Source organism: Pyrgilauda ruficollis, unplaced genomic scaffold (assembly GCF_017590135.1).
Source record: "Pyrgilauda ruficollis isolate IOZ18807 unplaced genomic scaffold, ASM1759013v1 scaffold21, whole genome shotgun sequence".
In the NCBI taxonomy this organism is placed as follows: Eukaryota; Metazoa; Chordata; class Aves; order Passeriformes; family Passeridae; genus Pyrgilauda; species Pyrgilauda ruficollis.
The window spans coordinates 3,793,635-3,815,903 of record NW_024520318.1 but is presented as its reverse complement, the minus strand read 5'-3'; the positions used below and the strand labels follow the sequence as shown (position 1 = coordinate 3,815,903).

The following is a 22,269-nucleotide window of genomic DNA, read 5'->3' as shown; positions in this document are numbered from 1 at the left end:
TGAAATAATTAGACAAGCCTGTGTTGGTACTCTTCTGAGTGCTGCTGCTCTGGATCATTGCAGGTGCCACTCTGATAGTGTCAGTACTGACACACTGATGACAGAATTTCCTGCTAAAAATACTACTACAAGACTCAGGCAGGTATTTTTTTCCCATTATCTTTCTTTCCCTTGTCAGATATATGAAGTTCAGTCTAATTTCACTGCTCAAATGAAGTCTTAATTTACTTTTATGAATGACATCTGTTAATCTGAGGTGGTAACAGGTACCCAACTCTACCAGCAGCAGTATTTTGGTTTTAGTGATGTGATAAGATGGCAACAATATCACAGTCAAAATATATCAGGTAAAATGGCATCTAAAAGTGCTGGTGTATGTGTTTGAAGTATTTGCACTCTATCTGAACCCTTGTTTAACAGCAGCTTGTTCAGCCCATAAAGCCCTCTTCATTACTGACAACATCCATAAAAACAGCTCATGTTTTACAGTTTTCTTTGCTATTCTTTTGTAAGAAAGGGCTGCAGAGTAATTCCTACCAAATTCTGTATAAACAGCTTCCTGGAAACTAAAACAATTATTTGTGCAAAACCTGTGTTGCTTAAAGAAGCCTGTGCCAGAGACTTATTTCTTCCTTCCTCTGACCTTGAAATTCTTAGAAGATGTATCTTGTGTTCTTTGGAATGACTGAATTTACATGGGCTAGATTCTTTTTGCCATGTTCTTCTGAGTTATTCAAAGGCTAAAGCAAGCATAAACCTGCTCTGAAAACCATTTTTTCAGCTTTTAGACCTCACTCTACCTTGCTGAAAGGCAGCATTTTGCCCCCAGTTTTAGAGGGGAGGCAAATGAAGGCAAGTGACTGCTCCATCAGGGCAGGGGTGCTGCAGAAGTCCCCCAAATCCTACTGTGTGCTCCAGGGGCCCCCATGGCCCTTGAGCCAGGGTGGTGACAGGGGTTGTGTCTGACTGGTTCCCTCCTGCTTTTGTTGCTACCCCTTGCAGTTATAAACAGGAGACACAAGGTGAGGGAAAATTATAAAACAAGTTTATTAAAGTCTAACATAAAACACTTCAGGCTAAATATGTACAACTCCCTCCCTTCCCAGGGGATTATAAAATTGAGAGTTGAGGTATATACAAATAACAGAGGAAAAATTGTATATACATGGCAGATACTTTAAAAATAATTTAACCAAAAAATCAGTTATTAGTCCTTATCTGAACTTAGTTCTGCAAGGCTTATTGAGCCTCTCCGGGATCACAGTCCTGAAATCCTTCATGTGGGACTTGTCTGTACTTGAAAATTGTTTTGTAGCATGTGATTTCAGAAAGGTTGTCATGCTTTGTGCCTACTTAGAGGCACTAATTTAGAAGTAAATGTGAAACAAGGAGCTATTCTCACCTAAATATTTCAATTTCAAGCTTTCAACAGTCAATTCAGAGACATAAGCTATTCAGGCAAAACTTGCACCAACTTCAGTGCAAAATTGACTGAAACAGCAGCGTAACAAAACGTCATATTCTTTGTATTACTCTTCATAGAATTATTGAAATTCCTTCTTTTCTTCTGCAAGGACACATGCCTAAGAAGATTTCATGCTCTCCCATATTAATCCCTTACAGAAATTACCAATACTGTTATAAGCCTTGTACTTCAAAATGAACCCAGAACCCTTAAGCCTAGGACTTACATGTGCAGCTGATTTCCATGCATCTATTGGCAAAAGGTACAGGTGTAGGCTCAGACCTACAGCCTGAACACGCCTACAAATATATATATATATATATTTATATATATTTATTTATTTAAAATCTATATTCTAGTAAATGAATACAGTTGGTAGAGATCATACCTCAGCAGCTGAGATATCTTCACGAAAGATGAGACTAAAAATCAAGATTTTCAGATGGGGACTCAAGAGTGCAGGTCACTAAATTATTGCTCCAAGACAAAACTACAAGCCTGTGTATTCTATTAAGAAAGGTTAAAATTGTTGTCTTGTAAAAAATAATGAATATCTTCTTGTCTATAAAGAAAACTAAATGACTAATAAAGCAACTGTTACTGTTATAAGTATCTAAACAAATCCTGTATAAATCTAAGCACTGTATTTTTTAAAAAAGTCTGAAATCTAAGAATACAGTAATAAGCTACAATTTTAGAAATATAAAACCAGTCCAAACAAACACTGTTATGGAATGCATTTTCTATGTAGGAATGTAGTTATTGTTTAGGTTTCCCTCCAGAGCTAATCTCTCTCCTGGTCATTTATCCTGGATGTTTATCCTGAGCTGCTTTTTCTCAGGTACCAGCAGCATATTATTAATTTGTCTTCCAAAGCTGTTTAAATATGCAAGTTATCAGTTGTACAGCGTTTTCTTTCTCAGTATTCATGACTAAACCTACGTCTATCCCAAGATTTCTGCTCTACTTTCAGAGAGAGACAGCAAAGAGGAAGTTTAGTACAAGCTACACACAGTAACAATCCCAATTTTGTGGTTCTTCAGTCTTAAAAGGCTGAGGAATCCCTCAGGGGCTACACCAACAACAGAAGCTGAAAGAGACAAGAGGGGAGACAAAGGGAAATGCCAAAAGTAACATACCAGAGAACTTTATCCTTCGTCTTTTGCCAGCATTATGAACATCAGCTGTTCATAAGCACTGCGGGACAGACAAGCAGGGAAATTAAAGGCCCTGCAATAACTACCTCCAGTGGGGACAGCGTGAGAGATTCCTGCATTAGGAATGTTCCTGTTGGACATGGCTGTACTCCTGCTGGCCATGGTAGGCTTCATCAGCAAATCTACCATATATTAAAGCATAAAATGTGACTAAGATCAACACAAAGCAGCAGAAGGGCTATTACTTTACAAATACAAACATGGAGGAAGAGGAAAAAAAAAAAAAGACAGTCACACTCAGGAGTCAAGGGAAAGTTTTCAGACTCTTTAAATGAAATCCTTCAAGAAATTTTTCACAAGTCTGTTTAATTAAGGTGCAGATTAATTATTACTCCATGTAGAACGGAATCAGTTCAGAGGTATCTTCTACGCTCTTCTATTTATCAGCGTCTGGACACAAGGCATCGGTGGAAATAAATGCTAGCACCAAGTAAATAACCAACAAAGGACAGCTTTAAATGCATTGTTGGTACAGTATCATGACTGTTTCATTACTGTTTGATGATTACCTAAATAATGCTTACAACTGTTAATGGCACGAACTGGAAAAATTGAGTAGGAAAGTATTTCTAATGTCACCTAGCTTTTTATGACCCTACCAAGACATGAAAATGTTGCTTTTTAAATATGTCTGTTGCTAGTATCAAAGCCTGTCTTTACCTGGGCCTTGCTAGGTACTAGTTTTGTGCAGTTACTGTGGACAAGTGACATGAGAGGTAAAGCAATACAAAAAACTTCAATTAAAACAAATCAGTAAAACTCTAACAAAACCTTTCCTGGAAGAATATCAATCTGCTCTGTTGTATTATTAATGCCTCCTCATGTAGTGTTCACTTATTATTTTCACAGTGAAGGGCCGGATTTATCTCCTCTTTTGTACCTCCTGTATAGCACAAGAAGCAGCACTACAGCAAAAAAAAAGGATTATCAAACTCTGATTCATGCCTCACTAATTAACTCACTGCATCTTTTCGCCTCATCTACAACATGCATGTCCCAATTCTCCTTTTGTTGCTATTTGTGCCAAACCCACGGTGTTTTAAGGATGTGAAAAATAAATCTGGGACAAGATACAGCAATGTTGGATTCACTTCTAGCAAACAAACAAAGGCAATTTGTTGGAAAGAAGACCCAGGAGTATCTATGCCATTAGGACCCTCTCACTTGCTACTCTTCAGACAAAAATTAACCCTCCTTTACTTTTCTTGTCAGGAAAACACACCCAAACTTTTCCCTCTGGTGAGGCTCCACCTGAAGATGGCACTTCTGGCAGCCAGCAGCAAATCTATGCAAGCACCTCAGCAGAGCACTGACCTGCCTTCACCACGGACCATTCTAGCACCTTGGAGTGCAGGCTTACTAATACATCCAAATTATGATTTCTCCCTATGCCTCTGGGTTAATCTTCCTAAACTATCAACTATGGCTTAAAGTATCTGTTCTCAAATGACACTGTGACACATCAAATCAGCAGGAACACGAGAAGAGAACTCCAAAGTACATTAACATATGTAACAGAGAATTCTTAAGGCAGGTGTGTTGCCAGAATCATCTCCTGGAAATCAGTGTTAATCACAAATAGAAATCTGATTGTAGATTAGCACAATCCAGCACTGCACAATGGAAATGCCTTACAGTGTCTTTACACAGAGAAAAACAAAGAACACGTCCAATTCAGAGAGCACGACTGGTTGTTTTTGTTCATCTTACCAAACATTTCCAAGTTCACTACCAAACTACCTGGATGGCTCTGCACTGCTCTGTCAGTACAACTGCTGCAGGAAAATGAACTGAGGTTCTGAATATCCTGTCACAGCAGATCTCAGTAATGTTTCTGATGAAGGGGACTGGCTGCCTGTCACAGGGAGCAGCATCTGATGGTCTTCAGTCCCAATGGGGAGAGGAAGTGCTAAAGACATCTCAGAGGGCTTCACATCTATGGACTCTGATAAAGGACTTTTCTGGCTCTGAATGGATTCTTGTTCATTGAAAGAATTATCAAGTGCAGTAGAATCAGGAGAAGTTTCAGGTCCTGCGGAAACAACAAAACAAAACAAAACAAAACGAAACAAAAAAAAAAAAAAAACAAACCAGAAAGAAATGTTCAAAATTCACAGATTCTGTGAATTCCCTTTCCAATGACTGTCAGAGCCAACACCTGTTGTGTCACAGGCTGCCTGGGCAGCTGGATATTGGTGTTTCCATGTGCTGCAAAGCCAGGCCAGCTGTAAGTACAGTGTAAACACTGGGAATCACATCTGCTGCTGCTTATAGTGTGACAACTGGAAGGATGATGCATTCCAACCTGATCTCTACTTGGCATGATACAGAAGATAACAAACCCTTAACATCACAGTGAACAAAGTATCTTTGGAAAAAATGTAATCATGGAAGTTTCCTTGAGATTTTGCACCCCAGAAAGTCTCAGAACCAGAGCCACATCCAAGCATTCTCCTTTAACTGAAACAGCAGTGTACAAAGTAACATTTGTCTGTAAACTTCTTTGGAAGACAACATTTCTTAACTCCACTCCAGTTGGATACATTACAGATTTTATCCAGTCACTTGAAAAATTACCTTCTATTCCTAATTGAAACCCTTTTAGTGGGTTCCTTGCTGCCTTCCTGCTGGAATGCAGCCAGCCACTGCTCCTGGATGGCTCTGTGACTAAGCCACATCAGACATCTGACCCTTCCTCTACCAAAGCACGCTCCAAAGTCTGTTATTCCAGTGCTGAGGCACTCTGGCTGCCTGCTGTCTCTCCACGAGACCTGGCCTGCCTTGGCAGCTCTCCCAGATCACCCTTCCAGCTCTGCAGGCTCTCTCCACACTCAGTGCTGGCCTGCCCTCAGCACTGGCTTCCTGCTGCACTGGGGCTTTCCTAAATTCCACACTGTCTCTGCACATGGATCATTTTCTCACCCTCTCCCTCCCAGTCCAGATGTACACAGACACCATTTTTTCCCTCTTCCATATGACACAGGCAAGGCATTTATGGTCAATACACAAGGATGGACAGAGGACACTGGATACAGATGGTTTTGGCCCTAAAAACAACTACTATCCAAAATTCCTTTCTTTTCCAATTTTAGCCCTGGATGAGCAAAAATATTTATTCAGCATGGAAGGCAAAAGAGCCTGATGTGGTTTCTTAACTTTTCTTTGCACAACAAACTCACCTGTGTGAACTTTTGTTTTGTGCTTCTTAAGATTTTTTATATCTGTGTAGGAATTTCCACACATTTCACAGATAAATGGTCTTTCACCTGAAAAAAATTGGTTTGGCAGTGAGAACAATCTTGACGTTGAAAAAAAATACAGTTAGAGACATACGGTAACAGATTTCAATGTTCTATTTTGAAATACAACTTTGCAACTATTATTTTGTCTGTGCCTCTGTTAGAATAAAATTATTTCTGGAATAATAGTTTAAAACAAAGCAAGAAGACCCAAACATTTTAAGTAAAGCCTGGATCATACATCAGCACCTACGCTGTGGCACAGATACTACTCTGAAGGCAATTAAAAAATTAATGAATATTTTCTTTACATTATGTTAACCCAGAGATACATAAATTAAGGAACTGTTCTACTTTCAAGTACAGACCAATACAGTGTATTTTAAAGGCAAAAGTGTAAAAGTGGATTATAATTTATGGTGCAGGAAGCAGCTTGTCTGAAAACTGACCTGTATGGGACCGAAAATGTTTATTGAGCTCTCCAGAGGAAATAAAACTCTTTTCACAAATGCCACAGATATATGGCTTCTCTCCTAAAGGAAACACATGCTGTTATTTCAATACATAAACCAGAATACACATCAAGAACAAATCGAAACGAAACAGAGATAATGTCCAACGGGACAAAGCGCTCCCAAAACTGGAATCAGAGGCAAAACAACACGAGGAAGGAGCTGGATGACAATCCCAAGGCGGATTCCTGGGTCGTGCCCCTCTCCAGCAGCCGGCAGCGCCCCGTACCTGTGTGTTTGCGGGAGTGGGTGATGAGCGAGCTGGACACGGCGAAGGCTTTGCCGCAGCTGTCGCACACGTACGGCTTCTCGCCCGTGTGCCGCCGCACGTGGTACGTCAGCGTGCTGGCCTGGGCGAAGCGCTGCCCGCAGCGGTCACACACGTACGGCTTCTCCCCGCTGTGCTTCCTGCAACGACACGGCCGTGAGCAGCACCCGGCCCCAGGGACGGCTGCAGGGAGGGCTCTGTCCCCCGCTGCTCCTGCCACCGCTCCCGGGTACAGCTGAGCGTGGCGCGAGCGCGCAGCTCCTGCGAGCAGAACGCACGGCACACCCGTGGCTCCCACGGCAGCTGAACCGAACCACAGGCCCTGCTCAGCTGACAGGCACCACGGGAACTCGGCATGCTTTGCACTTTAGGGTACTGAAATATAAAATGATGATTCCTCACATGGGAATATCATTCCTGCTCCTGCCAAAATTGTGGAAAGTCCCATGCAGACAGCAGTGAGAACTCTCACTTCCCACCACAGAACTCTCTCCTCTCTGGTGCTACAAGTAGTTTAAAAGAAGAACCAGAATCAGGCTGTACATTCATCCAGCACAAATCTCCTCCATAATGAGCAAGTACACCCATACAATTATTCTGTTAGGCATTGTGAGAGAAGTCCCATGAGAAAAGAAGCAGAAATCACGTTCATTTGTAACTCTTACTCACACTGGAATAAATGTTTCTGTTTCAATAAACCCAAGGATAAGCACTTGCAGGATCTCACTTGTGCCTACCTGGCATGGATCTTCAGGTTGCTCGAGGTTGCAAACTGCAGGTTGCAGACATCACATTTGTAAGGCTTCTCCTCTCCATGGTGCATCCTGCTGTGGAACACCAGCTGGCACTTCTGGGCAAAGCCTTTGTCACACAGTTCACACTTGTATGGCTTCTCCCCTGGTGAAAAACAACACCCTCGTGCTCTCCGTATTTACATAAGAAAGCTTTGCAATTCATGACCTGACCAAAGCTCAGGTGTCTGTTCTAATACTTCTTACATATAACATCTTGGAAAATCCTGTAATCAGTCCACTGAAGTGGAACGTGCTAGAACACAGAGGATAACAGGACTATTTTTTAACACATTATGTTTCAGTAAAAAAAAAAGTAAGAATGTTTTTAATAGTGCCAGCTTCTCCACATTGTTTTAAGAACGCTGCCACTTCAGTTTCAGACTCTTTGCTGGTTATGTCTGTTCGTAATTCTGAATATTTAAAATGAACAAATCATCTGTTTTTTCTGGCTTGTCCAACAGCAACAGGTCTTCAACATACAGTCTAGTGCTCCCTAATTTCTCATTAATGTCTGCTGCAGAATGTTACAGGTACTTCTCTATTTACGTTCTCTTAGTGGTGAATTGTCTCCTGTAAGGGCTTGTGCAACTTTGCAGTCCTAGAAAGTATAAAAATGCCTTTCTCTGCCACTCTGTGCAGTGCACAGTCAAATCTCATGAGTAAATAGGGTTCATAAAGACTTCAAAAGTAAAAGATATCTAGCATGCCATTGAGCAACCAAGACCATGGAATTCTCTCCCTACTCTTGCAAAAGTTCCCAGGACAATACCCTCAGAGGTACAAAGTACAGCCAGCGTTCCTACCAGCACTGTCACTGAATTCTGCAATCAAGCTCCACCTCGTGTGTGAATCTTTGCTTAGACCCTGGCTAACAGAATTTGAAAGTCTCTCCCTACGTCACAGGAAGAGCAAGGTGTTCTCCTGCAGCTGTTCCTCAACATCTCCTACATTTTCACAGCTTCCTGGAAAACCTGTGATCTCTGCTCAGAGCTTTCCAACATACAGAACATACGGAAAGACAAACACAGAACTTCTCCCCTGCATCTTCCCAGGCTCCAGGAATTAGTTGTTCATCATGTTTTTAAGTCAGACATCTGGATTAAAATGTTTGAGTGCTCCTAAGTGATTTCTCTTGGATGTTTGATATGACACAAGCTCCTGGTAATGTTACTGAATGCAGAGATTATAACACCATCACACATTTCAGCTGCACATCTATGAAATAAAATCCCAAATGTTGTAGTAATTCAACCAACCTCCTACCGTTTTTGAAGACCCTATGGGACAAGTTATAAGACTGAATTTTCTCCCCACTCTTGTTCTCAAACATATATTAAGTTTTAAAGTTTAAAAAAAAACAACAGAAATTCTTATATCAAGTACAGCTTTTCTTGCTCTACTGACAGTAGTTTTTTGTGACTCTACCACTCTAGAGAGCTAAAGGACAGCCAGCTCTCCTAAGTCTTTCCAGAAATCATCATGTTCAGACTAATAAAGTTCTCTCTAGCTATTGAAACTATGATTTAGTACTGAAAAATGCTGAAACATTTCATGTTATCAGGATACTGGGTCTACCCTTGCATGCACAGCGACAGCAGACAAAATTTCAAGAGGAAGAAGTCAGAATGTTTCTAGTCGCGCACTCCCAGGCTGTGTGTGATCCCAGGCCTCCACAGCCCATGAGACACGGCCAGTGGCTTACCTGTGTGAGTTCTTACATGTGTTTTCAACTGATTGCACTGGGTGAAGGCCTTTCCACAGAGCTGGCACACGTAGGGCTTCACCCCTTTGTGTATCCTCATGTGCCGACGGAGGCTGCTGGCTTCGGAGAACACCTTCCCACAGGTGTTGCACACCGGCTTGGCTTTGGAGAACTTCTGGTCCAGCTCCTCCCCCGAGCTCTCCAGCTGGTAAGTGCTCTTGTCACTGGCTATGTTGGACATGCAGTGCTCCTTCAGGGCACAGCTCTGCTGAGGCTTTCCCCGTTTCTGTTTGGCTGCCATGGTCTGGGCCAGGATATCCTGTGCCGCCAGCGTTTCGCTCTCCACCACCGCTGCCAGCTGCAGCTCTGTGTTATCACTGCCCTGGGCAGCCTGCTCTGTTATGTGGGTGGCCAGCTTATTTGCATCTAAAAACATCTCAAAGGATGTGTTCTCAGCCACCTCGTTCTGATAGTGTAGGGATTTATTCTCCGTGCTTTTGGGGGGACTGAAATTCTTCTTTCGCTTTTTGGGTTGAGGAGATTTCTTTTCTAAAGCCGCTTTCTTTGCCTGTGGTGGAACCAGCTCTGCAGCAGCAGCATCTTCCTTCTCCTCCCGATTGTTGTAATCTCGGAGAGTCAGGAGGCAGGTCTGCTGGTTCATTTCAACATTCCCAGTGATACTGGATGTCTCTGTGGAAGAGGGATTAGCAATAAAAGCAAAGTCCTCCATCTTGATCTTGCATTTAGTGACCACTTCTTCTACTTTGAGATAGTCGGCAGCCTGGTGAATTTCTTTAACATTCCAGCTGCAAGGAAACAAGACTAGAGTGAAACATTCTGGACAAAGTAAACATTTGTTCTGCACCAACTGTATCACAAACAGACACAGAGCTGCAGAAGGGTTGTACATTCAGAAAATGTAACTTTAAGAACACACAGCAACATTTAATTTCTCGATGCTGTAGTGCCACAAGGCTCTAAATGTCAGTTATTCCTGAGCTGCAGGTCCGTGTCTGGTGGGGTCTGCAGACCCTCAAACTGGGGATTTTATTTTAGTTACATGCCTCTTGTAGAATTTTAAGTTAAAAGTCAACTTGTAAGATGGTAAGGCCACACATGAGCTTGTTGGTCCAAACAGCTCTGAAATAACAGCACAAAGGGATAAAACACTGGAAACTATAATACCTAAAACACCATTTCATAAACCTTCTGGCCAAGGCCTCAGGTAATTCACTGGCAGTGCCTTCACCTCAGCACTTCCACGGCAGGTATTAATCTTGTTTTATAAAACGATTTGCAAACAACCTTAATTCTGTATCAGCTACACACAGAAGCCAGTAATACCAAGGAAGTCCTCATTTAAACCACTACACCCTATTTTTCAGTTCCTGCCACACATGCCTTGATGGTTTAGGAAAAAATTATCTGGAAAAGGTGGCAACACATACCATGAATGCATTTATGGATTTACAGCACTTTAAAGAGAGATTTGTGGTAAACAACCTCATTCTAACAATAAACAACTTGCCACAATTATTCCCCATATGAGTACAAGTGTTTCAGTATCTTGTACTATGTGAGAGCTGGGTTCAATGTACCCTCCTGGTGTCACTCATGCACCCACCACCTCTGAGCTCAACAGACTTTGCAGGCAGCTCCATCAGCTCCTGAAGGGTCACAGCACAACATGACAGGTGTCACCTAGAGCCAACAGTTCTCTCTGTTGGCAAGAATGGGATTTTCACCTTCCTCGGTACTTTCACCTTCGTCCTCCTTCAGAGATCCACCTGCTCAGAAAATCCAGAAACTCTCCTGCTGCAGTCCCAGATGGACATCAAGAACCCTGCACAGTTCTGCTGGTATGTAACTGGCAAAGCACCAATCACTAACTTCAGCTCTGCTGCTGTTAATACCTGCAGCTAATTAAAAACACCACCCTGCACCTGTGTACTTAAATTATTGAGTGTGAGTTTCCACACTTCAGAAACGAAAAGATTTTAAGCCTGCACTTGACATCAGACATTGAGAAAGAAGTAAAAATCCTGGACTTGGTACTTCTACATAGCCACATCTTCCTCATGAGAGATAAATCTCTTCTGCTGAGAAAAAGGCATTGCAAAGAAAAAAGCATCCTCACTGTATGTGAAGCAGCACAACAGGCACAAAATCAACGCAGTAATGAGGTGAAACACTTTTTCTGTGACTCCTTTTGGGCAATGCAATATAAAATTTTAAGTAACAGATCACGCAAATTTTAACAAATGTGACTCTTAAAACCGTGCCTACCCTCATCCATCTCTCAGAGTTAGGACTCTACCACATTCACAGTTCCTGTGTGTTTTTGGGAAAAAAGGACTACTGCAATTCACCCCCAGACACTCAGACACACTTCCCTCTCCTGGTAATCATGCAGGATCTTTAATCTCCCCCAAAACAGACAGAAGCAGCAGGAGACTGAAACTATCAGTCAGTGAAATATCAGACAACACACCTTTATTTTGACACTCACTTGTCATGGGATATTTTAAAGCACACAAACAGAGGAACTTCAAGTTGTTAATATTCATCACATCCACTGCTATTTGTTCTCTTATTACAAAAAATCCAGTTCTTCCTTACCACAAAATTTATTTCCCTATTCCCCTTTAACAGCATGTTACCTGTCAAGGTTTAAGTTTCCTGTGTAAATAAATTCCAGGAGCTTTTGGAATCCATCAGCTTTCACTTGAGTCTGATCCAAGACAACGTTGTTGTCAGATGCATCTCTGTAAAAGGCCCCGAAATACTCGCTGAAGGAGGCAAGCACATTCCTGTGCGCTTTGAACTGGAATTCCCCGATGACCACGGTGCAGTCGCAGAGGAATCCGGCCTCTCGCTGCTTGTTCAGCCTCTCCAGCAGGTGCTCACAGTGATGGGAATACTGCATCTTGAGAACGCGCTGCAGACACTTTCTGATCTGCGAAAGCAAAAGAAAAAAAAATCAATTTATATGTAAGATTTCACTTTTTTTATCCCTTAAGAGAGTCAGTGTCCGGACCTGCCCGTGCTCACTCAGGGCAGCCCGGCAGCAGCACGGGACAGCGGGATGGTGGCTGCTGCTCGAGCCGGGGCGCTGCGGTTCGAGCGGCGGAGCGCGGGGGCGCGGGCAGAGCCCGTGTGCTGCCGGCCCCCCGGGGATTAGCCCGGCTAAACCCGCTTCTTGTCACACCGTGTCACACCCGGGCCCCGGGCAGCGGCCCGCGGCTCGGACCGGCCAGCGCTCAGTCCGCGGGGCGGCCGCTCCCGGGCAGCGGCACCGGGGGTGCGGAGCGGTCCCCGCCCGGTGCCGGCAGGGTCCCCGGGCCCGGGCTTTGCGCCGCCTGGGCAGCGGACGGGGCGCGGGACCCGCAGCCCCGCGGTGCCCCCGGCCCGAGCGCCGCGGCCGCCGCGCACCTGCGGAGCGGAGAGAGGGCTGAGGGCTGCGCTCAGGCCGCCATGTCCCGCTGACGCCGCCGCCGCTTCCGGGACGCGAGTTCCGGCCTCCGCGCCGGGGGCGGCTCGCGAAATTGCGAAATAAAACGGGTTTAACATTCCTGCCAGGCCGCGCCGCGGCTTTAAATAAAATAACTCTGGCTCGGAGGTTGAGAAGCCGAGAGCGCCACTGCGATCTTGGCAGGAAGGGAAAAAAAAAGCCACCTCGGCTGGTGTTTCCGCCCGGTTTCGAACCGGGGACCTTTCGCGTGTTAGGCGAACGTGATAACCACTACACTACGGAAACTTCGCCGGCGGACCGTCTTCCAGTTACACCTCTAATGGTACTGTACCCCACCCGTCCCCCCCGCTGTCCTACCCTGCCGGTCCCCGCTGTCCCCTCCGCGACCTCCGCCACCCCTCCTGCCCCGCACCGCGCCCGGACCCCCGCGCTCAGCCGGGATCTGCACCCCACGGACCCCGCCAAACGCCCCCGGGACCCGCAGCCTCCCCCGGCCTCCTGTCCCCGGCAGCGCCCCAGTGCGGGTCTCCGCAGGTGCGCCCGGCGCTCTCCACGCACACCAGGAGCGGCAGCACCGGTGGGAACCAGACATTTCAAGGAGAAGGAAAAGTTTGGCATTGCTGGCAGGGCAGGGCCGTGATGAACCAGCGGACGGGAGAGCTGGGAGCTGGGCACGGAGCCTGTGACACCCGGCAGGGTCTGCTCCGCGGGCCTCTCGCCAGAGATGGATCTGGAGAATGGGGAAGTGACTAATCCTCCTGGATTTTCTAGTGCACCAGGAACTGAAATAACAGGAGAAGCTACAGAAGGGAATGTGGTTTTGCCACTTTTTGCAGAGGTTAACATGAGCCAAACTCCAGCTGGTGGAAAGATACATCCTATAGCCTTCTCCAAGGAGATGAAGTTGCCTGAATTGTGAACAGGTCAAATGCATTCCCAGCATTTTTTCAAAACAAAACACATAATTGAAGTGTACACATTTCCAATGTCCTTTACCTGGGACGTCCCCAATATACCTTGACCAAAGATGTTGGTGAGAGACCAGTGATGCTGGTGTTGCCATGGAGACTGGGGTGGAAAAGTGCTTGCCCAATACCACTGCATTTTTTCTGATTCCTGTACTTATCCAGAAAAGTGTGGGATTGTCATGTCCTGGGGAAATGGGAGGCTGTGGGGAAGAAATGGCAGAGCTCTCCCCTGGGCAGGCTGCCATGCCAGCTCTGTGTGCCAGCCCAGCTGTGCCCCCACTCTGTGTCCAGGTCTCAGCACAGGCTGTGTGACAGACTCCAGTCACGGGTCACCCACGGTGACAATCAGTGACACCAGTCCCTGAAGGCTGCTGCTTTCCCCCTGGTATTTTCCAGTTTTTGTACAGCTGTGAGCTCTCAGATCATGTAACATGGATTCTGAAAGTGGCACTTCACAAGTCACAGGAGCTCAGGAGCTGCTTGTACAAAGCATTAAAGAAAAATTATTTATGTGTGCCTCAGGCTTAAGGAAGGGATGACTAATAATCCCAGCAATGTGGAAAAAACTTTCCACCTTCCATGACATTATGGCTCAGAATCAAGGGTTCAATTGTCCTGAAAACCTCTTCCACCCTCCTGATTTTGGCACAGAGCTGCCAGAGATAGGCAAGTTCTGCTCCATATTGATCATGAATGAATCATCCTCATGTTGGCATGAGGACTTCCACTCCAGTCCTTTCTTGTATCTTCTGGCAGCCTCTCCCCTGGAATTAAACTGAATACATGGGCCCAGGTGTTGAGGTGAAAGTCAGAGTTTCTCCTAGGAAGATTTCATTTGGACTTCAGAGGGATTGGATTTCAGTTTGGACTTCAGAAAGATTTGATTTCAGTTTGGATTTCAGAAGGTTCCTCACTTCCCTCGGTGATGTCCAGCCCATGCAGATTAGTGTGACACAGTACAGGGAGGCTGAGCCTGACACAGAGCACAGAAAGTGTTTCTAAAATAGATGCATTTTTATAACAGATTTTCCTTAACACTTCCTGGAAAAGAATCCAAGACTACAGCTACCTGGGAGCAAGCAGGGAGAAGCCTGTGTCTGTAGCACACCAATAAAAATCATAACATCTAGCACAATTTATTCCTTCTTAGTCAGTGAATACATCTTTCACTTTTAAACATTTTTTAAAAATGCGTTTTTAAAAGAGGCTCTTTACCAACCCAATCCTGCACATCATAAGTACGACTGAAGTTGGGAAAACCAAGAGCTCTACGCTATTGTTTCACATTCCCTTGCATTTGCAGAACTCCTTGCTTTTCCATGGAAATCTCAGGGTGGGAAAGCAAACACACAAAAGCCTCTCTGAAGAAGAGGAGGCAGCAGAGGGGTTTGAGGTGAATGCTCCAGAGAGCACCGCAGGGAGCATCCGCCCTGCACAAAGAGAGGTCAGGCAGGGATGAATAAAACCATCATCCAACACAGCATGGGAGGGGGAGGAGGGGGTGCTGGGGTTGGCACAGCCCTGCTTGGGGGGAATGGAGGGAGAGGACTGGCCTGGTTCCTCATTCAGGGATGCTCATGTGGCACGGGGTGGACACAAACGCAGGCTCAGGCCCCTAAATTCAGCTCAGGAGCAGCAGGCAGCAGTCTCCAAATCCTGAAGCCAGTCCCCAAATCCTGCTGCAAGCGCCAGGCCCGGCTGGCCGGTCCTGGCCCAGACCCAGCCCGCGTCTCCCGGACCCCGACCAGCGGCGGGGAATGCGCGCTCCCTTCCAGGCGCGCTCCCTTCCAGGCGCGCTCCAGCGAGCACGCGGCGCGTTCCAAACTCCCGCCACGCGCCGCGCCCCGCCCCATAACCCCATCGCAGCCAATGGCAGCGGAGGAGGCGCCCCTCTAACCAATCGAAACATGGAGGGCGTGGCCGCGGGGTATAAGAGGCCGAGCGCGGCGCTTTACGGCCCGTGCCGGGGTGGGCAGGCCCTATGGCCAACTAACCCTAATGGCGGCCGCGCCCCTCACGCTCGCCCGCTGTTTTACTCGCTGACTTTCAGCGGGCAAAGGAAGCGGCTCAGGGGAAGGGGGTGGGGGAAAAGAGTTCCGGCCTCAAAAAAAGCCAGCGAGGGGGATCCACACCCCGGCCCACCCTGGGATCCCTGCCCCTTCCCCGCATCAGGGGATGCTCCCGCCCTCGCCCCTCGTGGAGGCCGCGGTCGGCGGGCTCAGCGCCGCTGCCGCCGCGAAGAGTTCGTCTCTGTCAGCCTCGGCGGCGGCCGGGAGCAGAGGGCCGGCGCGCCCACCCTGCGCGGCCGGGGGGCCCCAGCAGAACAACACGGGCGCGGCGCCGCTGGGCGCTGAGCAGCCGCCGCCCCCGAGCCGTGGGGTGCGCGGTCGGCGCCGCCCCGACACCCCCAAACCCCCCCATGCCCCGGGAGGGTCCGGCCGCGCCCCTCCAGCGGTACCCAGGCGGCTCCCGGCTCTGCTGGGCCCGAAGGGAGCCCCCGAAGCTTCGCTGCCCGCCGAGATTTGCCCTCGGAGTGCAGGCGGTGGGAGGGATGCGCCCACCCAGATCTTTATCTAGGAGAGCCCTGCTGTGATGGAAGCTCCAGGAGTGCTGAATTTTATTCATCGAGTTCAAGAAATGTTGGGTTTTACTCGTCGATTTCGGCGGCAAGGAGCTGAATTTGTGAAAACGTGAAAGACAGAGCACGGGGAGCTGGGGACAAATACTTCGCTGCAGTGTGGAGCAAGGATTGTGAGGGGAAGGTGCTGTGGCTTGTCCTCCCTTAGCAATTCCTCTCCCTGCGCTCAGGCTTTGGCACTGCCATGAAGAAACATTCCACAATGTGTGCCAGGGGCACAGCACCAAACTTGCCTTTTTAGTGCCAGGAGCACAGCATCAAATTTACCTTTTTAGTGCCAGGAGCACAGCACCAAACTTGCCCACTGTGTGCCAGGGCACTGCACCAAACTTGCCTGCAGAGCGCTGAGCCCCAGCACTGTCTGCTGATGAGGAATGCCCAGGGCCCATCCTGTGCCACCACCATCACAGGAATTGGTCGCTCAGTTACCTCTGCTGTTAGTTTTGACCATACCAAAAATACCTTTTTGGTATTTCTGGCATCAGGCACTTACAGAAGGCTCACCAGACCTGCGGGCACATGTGTGGGACGCAGACACAGCCCTACAAACTGGGCTTGGGCATCATCAGCGCTCATTTACTGATGCTCCGTTAATATCCTGAGTGTTTGACCAGTGCCATCTTGTGGCCTCCTGGCTTTTTCTTTGCACAGAGGATGGACGTGAACTTGGGTACTTATTTTTTTTTTTAATTCTGTTTGAAAGAAACCTTCCGCGGCCAGAATAAACAGAAACAGGAGAGGCCGACCCCACACACTTGAAGATATGTAGGGCCTTTCTGGTACTGGAATCTGAATTTGCTTAATAAATCTGATCCAGCTAACACTAGCGTTGGCTCTGCTGATGGTAATGTTCTTTCTTAGTTCAAACAATTGTTTTCACTGTTTTATCTTGTTTCCAAGCAACAGCTTTCACTTAGCATCAAATACTTCATTTCAGACTCTCAACTAAACATGCAGAGCCAAAATATTTAGTGTGCTTAGGACATGGTTTTTCAAATGAAACTCTACTTTACTTACAATTGTCTCTCTGAAAAGAAGTCTTGTCTTCTAAATATACCTGGTTTAGTAGCAGTTAAAATTATTTTTTTAGCTGCCCCTTCTGAAAGGAGCGGTAAGCTGAAACTGCCAGATTTCTGTAGTCATAAAAAAAGTATGTGCTCTGCAGATCCTCGTGTCCGAGAGAAAATGCTAAGAAACTCAGAACGTGGTATACTTTTGTTTCCATTTATTTATGGTAGCAAGGAAAACTGCATCGTGACATTGTTGCAGAGAGGGCAGCAAACGGAGCTGTACTTACAGCTTGCTACTGCTTCTGAACAGCCCGTCCAGCTGCCCTACCTGCCTCGGTGAAACAGGCCGAAAAAACGTGCTAATGTGGCATTTTAGCAATGCGAACAGAAGCTCTCAGCTCTTTCACTCCCGAAGTGTTTTAAACAATTTGCAAGTGTATCAAAGGAATTGTATTCAATGTCTCTCCTCAGCGCAGATAGGAAAAAAAGTCACCTGGCAGCCAGCAGTAATTTCCTGCCCCAGCAGCAGCTCTGTCTTCTACCACCTGGCATTAAGTCAATTTTCTTCCCCCAGGATGCCAGTGCTCATCTTAATATATCCGGATTTGTTAAATTTCAGAATATTTTTTAAACGCTGTTTATGTTTGGGAGAAGAGGCTCTCTTGTGCTCAGTAGAGTTCTGAAAGGGCATTTTTGAGGTTCACGTTCTGTCGGTTTGGGGTTTGGGATTGCACATCCTGGGTGACTTATGGAGTGCCCAGGAATCAGCACCGAGTGGTCAGGAGGTCCTGTAGCAGATGTTTGGGCTGAGCTTAGAAGGACAGCTGGCTCAGGAGTGTTTAAGTGGGATTGTTGCCGTTCGAGGTCAGCCACACGACATTTGCTGTCAGGCTGGGTACAGGGACAGTGCTCTGGCCAAAGGGGACCAGCCCTGTGCATCCTCCCGGCAGGATGAAGTGGCCTGGCTGCACTCCTGTGTGCCTGGGGCTGCCTTCCTTCTGCATGGCCATCTTCTGGTGTGCTGATTCTGAACACCCCAGAGCTTTCTGTCCCTGTGGGAAAACTGATCCTCTTCTGTGCAGAGCCTAGGAGAAAAAAAAGAAAAAATCAGCTGAGCATGGATGAAATCCTTTAGGGGATCCCGTAGGACTGGTGGGATACAGGAGGGGCAGCATCATAGTGCTGTGCAAACAGCTCTGAGGGCGTTTTGGGAGCTGACAGACCTGGGGCCCCCGAGGGACGAGCCCTCCTCCCCCATTAGCGCATTTCCAAGGCTCTTTTCTCAGGATGAGCTCTGGGCCGGGCTGGTTCCAGCTGTGGGGCTGTGTGGCAGGCACGGTGCTGAGCTGCGCTCACTCCTGCCTCTACCCTGACCTCTGCCTTCAGCCACCTCTCAATGCCTTGTCCCCTTTCACTCCCCTGCATGAAAGCAGCAGGATTTTATCTTACACTGCTTTCATTAATCTGTTCCCAGTGCAGGTTTTAGCTTTCTTGCATTAGTTTAAAAACAGTCATGGTTGTTTGGGCTGGATGCGATGTGTCAGTGCACAACAAACAAAGCAAGGAAGATTTAAATCAGTGTAAGAGGACTGCAAAGATGTACAAGTATAGATTCACAAGTTACTGTGACTGTGCAAATTTAAAGCATGCTTTCCCGTGTGTTTGAAATGACCAACAGAAAAGGTGGAGATTTTTCACTTACTGAGAATTCTGCTAAACACTTCCCAAAGTTGTTGGCAGAGGTGATGGCACACACAGTGTGTAAGAACAGCACGAGCAGAGTTAACGTTGCACTGAGATACTGAGTCCAACAAAACAGTTCAAGTTGACCTTGCTTATGAGGCAACAAAAAGTGTCTTAAGGAAAAATAATAATAATTATCAAAGAGTAAAGAATGGTTTAATTCAAAGGCTGTTTAACCTCCGACAGGTCTGGCAAACATTAATAGAACCCTACCCTCATTCTGTTTTTAGATTGCCTCAACAAGGGGTACCTTCAAAATGTGGTTGGATGTGGTATCTAAGGATATTTATCAGGAAAAGGAATGGAAGAAGCATATGTCTTAATTATTTATACATAAGTAATTTAATGGTAGAGTGAAGACATGCAATCAAATCTTTGTAAATACTAAAAACCATGGACTAAGGATTGTGTAAGAATATAACAACTTTTTGTGCCTTCTTTGCCCAGTTCTCTGCATTCAGCTCAACACACCCCAGCTAGGAAGTTGTTTTATCCAACAGAAATTTGGAAAAACCAACCCCAGGAAGTGCTGAACCTCTGGCAGGAGAGTCTGGGAGAGCCTCTCTGGCTGCCGGTGCTGTGCTGGGTGACTCTGCCCTGCCCGTGGCTCGGGTCAGGTCCATTTTCCAGGCACAGCTCTGCGTTTCATGGCTGTGCTCAGGCACCCGGGGCACGGCTTTCACCTCCTGCATTTACAGTTCTCAGGCTGCAGAGGCGTGCTCGTAACTTGGGCCAATGGCATTTTAAGATTAAACTTTATTGGTTAATTTTTTTAAAGTTTGTGTGTACTCAGCTCTAGCTGCAGTGCTGGGTGAAGCCCCCCGAAACCCTCAGATCCGTACACAGTGAAGATGTCAAAGTTTGGCTTCGTGTTTACTTCCCAGCTGGATCAGACCTGCAAATGACAGAGGCTTAGGAGTCAAAAAAACCTTTTTTTCTACCTCTCTTCGGTCACTTGAGTTTTGTATTTCAAAGATTTCAGTCGGAAGAGCTGATCGTCGGTGGCTGCTGAAGCCTGTGCTCCGCACGCCTTATCTGTGCTGTTATCACCTGCTGCTTATCCTATTTTTCCAACGGTAGATGGCAACAGCCATTCGTTTGTGAAACACTGAAGTGGAACTCGGAACACAGCCTAATGTGCAAAGAGGGGAATTTAAGTGAAACTACGTGCAAATAGTTGGTTGTTTTGGGGTTTTTTTTGTGGGTTCCCCCCCCCCCCCCCCCCTTTTTTTCACTTTTTTAAAAGTACAGACAAACTGTTATTAAACGGAAACGTTTGCAATTTAAATAAATTCTTGTTATGGAATTCAATTCAAAGGGAAAATTTAAAAAATGTTATTTAAGCCTCACGGGGAAGGCACTAAAATGAATTGTCATCTCTATGTAAAAAGTATTTTAAAATGCATTTTTCAATGTATATTCTATAAGCTGAAATGATTAAGAAATGTTGTTTAAGACTAGATTTTTATTCCCTTTCAAGTTTGCTGAAAACACTACTAATTTGCAGTTTATGTTTGGTTGAGAAAATAATTAAAACATATCTTTGCACAAATGAAAAAAACTTATTTCCTGTCTATCCTGTTTAGGATTCACCTGGGCAAAGTATTTTGACAATTTGACCCCATTGAAAACAATGTCAGAGATCAGCATTGGCAGATATCGAATTTTACTTTTGCCTCTAAAAATGCATTGTCTGATTTGAAACTAGATGTGCAAACGTCAGGCTTTCCAGTGCACAGCAATGTGTAGTAGGATAAATTGCTTTCCATATTTCCCATTTATTTAAATTTACTGCTTGCTTTTGTGAATATACACTTTGTTTCCCAAAAGCGAACGTGGGAGTTGTGTGAGTGAGGAAGGTAATCATCTAAAACAAAGTTATAACCAAGTCACAGGACTTTTGGGAATTTTACAGCTGCAAACCGAAGTTCTCGTGCATTATCACAGAGTTCTGCTTTGCCACGATAACGAGTTTAAAGGCTGGAATTTCTCTGGTTTTATTGAAAAGATAATCAGACTTCTGTACATTAATGATGGGATATTGGCAGCTCTGATAATTTCATAGGAAACATTTTAGCCTGGCAATTAGTATTTTAATAAGTTTTTTTCCTATTACTGTATTTGGCATTATCTGAATTGTACAGTTGTGCTCTTCACTGCGCTCCGTGGGGGACAAAACAAGGGAGGAAGGATGAAAACGGACTGAAATGAAGTGGTCAGGGGGGTTTGGTCCCAGCACTGCTACTGACTCCAGATGTGCCCTTCCTGGCAGGGCGCTGGGAAGGATCCCGGCGCCCTTTGGAGGCTGAGGATGGGAAATGCTGAGCAGAGCTCTCCTGCTCTCCCCTGCCCGGGCCATCGAGCCCTATTGTTTCCGGAGAGCCCGGCCATAAAACTGTCCTCTAGCTCACAAAATTCCAGCACCAGCATCATTTACCAAATCACCGCGCTGAAACTTTTTCCTCGCCGGTTCTGAGCCTCCTAAAGAGCAGAATTCCATCACTTCTTTCATCACTCTAATATTCCTTTAAACAACTGTATCATGGGATCTATTGTACTTAGCTGTAGTATGTCTACCGTACAGCCCGTGTTTTTCATCACAGGAAGCAGCTTGAACTGCTTATAACACATGGAGTAGATATTTGTCTTGTTTTAGAACAGCTTTATATCGTTCAGCTGGCTTTACAGCCTCTTCTGTGTCTGAAGATAAGTACGTTTAAGGATAATCCTGAAGTTTTTATCTTCTGCATCGCCAGCCTGTGCTTTCGTTACCATTCCATACTGCTCTGCTCCAGGCAGCTTTGAACGGCCTTAGCTTGACAATTAAAGGAGTGAACTGGCAAAACTGCTAATTTCTGCCCCTTTCCTTTCACTCTTATCTCGTATTCTCTAAGGTACATGTCTTTATCTACGTGTTTCCAAGAAGGTGTTCAATTAATAACTCAGACAAGTCAGAGCTGATAGGATCTTTTCATGTATTAATTTAACTCTTCCTTTCAAACGGAGTGCCAGAAAAATCACTGTTTTCATGTTTCCTCTATTTATTCTGGCTGGATTTTTTAATTGAAGTTGCATGCTGTAGTCCTTTGATTCTGCTCCCAAGAAATTATCAGGGATTACAGTAGTGGCCTTACAGGTAACGGGGGTTCTCACTGATGTCTTGAATATGGCTTTCTTCTCTATTAATGTTGATTTTAAATTGTTTTTATTTACAGCAAAAAGGTAAAGACATAGCCAGGCA

The 22,269-nt window shown here is 45.8% G+C and overlaps 1 protein-coding gene and 1 non-coding gene across 2 annotated transcripts; both read right to left on the bottom strand.

The window, feature by feature from the left end:
• Positions 1 to 1,023: 1,023 nt before the first annotated feature.
• Positions 1,024 to 12,747, bottom strand: MYNN (myoneurin). The gene is made up of 8 exons (XM_041467867.1): positions 12,630 to 12,747; positions 11,858 to 12,153; positions 9,198 to 10,003; positions 7,439 to 7,598; positions 6,663 to 6,841; positions 6,371 to 6,454; positions 5,862 to 5,948; positions 1,024 to 4,714 (listed from the first exon to the last, which is right to left on the bottom strand). Exons 2-8 carry the CDS (start codon positions 12,121 to 12,123, stop codon positions 4,446 to 4,448), a joined length of 1,851 nt encoding a protein of 616 aa, XP_041323801.1. The 5' UTR covers positions 12,124 to 12,153; positions 12,630 to 12,747; the 3' UTR covers positions 1,024 to 4,445.
• Positions 12,748 to 12,881: 134 nt separating this feature from the next.
• Positions 12,882 to 12,954, bottom strand: TRNAV-AAC. Its single transcript has one exon. It is a non-coding gene; the product is annotated as a tRNA-Val (tRNA).
• Between the last annotated feature and the right edge of the window lie 9,315 nt (positions 12,955 to 22,269).

Coding starts and splice junctions, on each gene's coding strand:
- MYNN (XM_041467867.1), bottom strand. CDS start 12,123: ATGCAGTATTCCCATCACTGTGAGCACCTGCTGGAGAGGCTGAACAAG. Junction 6,842..7,438: donor AACCTGAAGATCCATGCCAG/GTAGGCACAAGT, acceptor GTGTCGTTGCAG/GAAGCACAGCGGGGAGAAGC. Junction 6,455..6,662: donor CCACTCCCGCAAACACACAG/GTACGGGGCGCT, acceptor TGTTTCCTTTAG/GAGAGAAGCCATATATCTGT.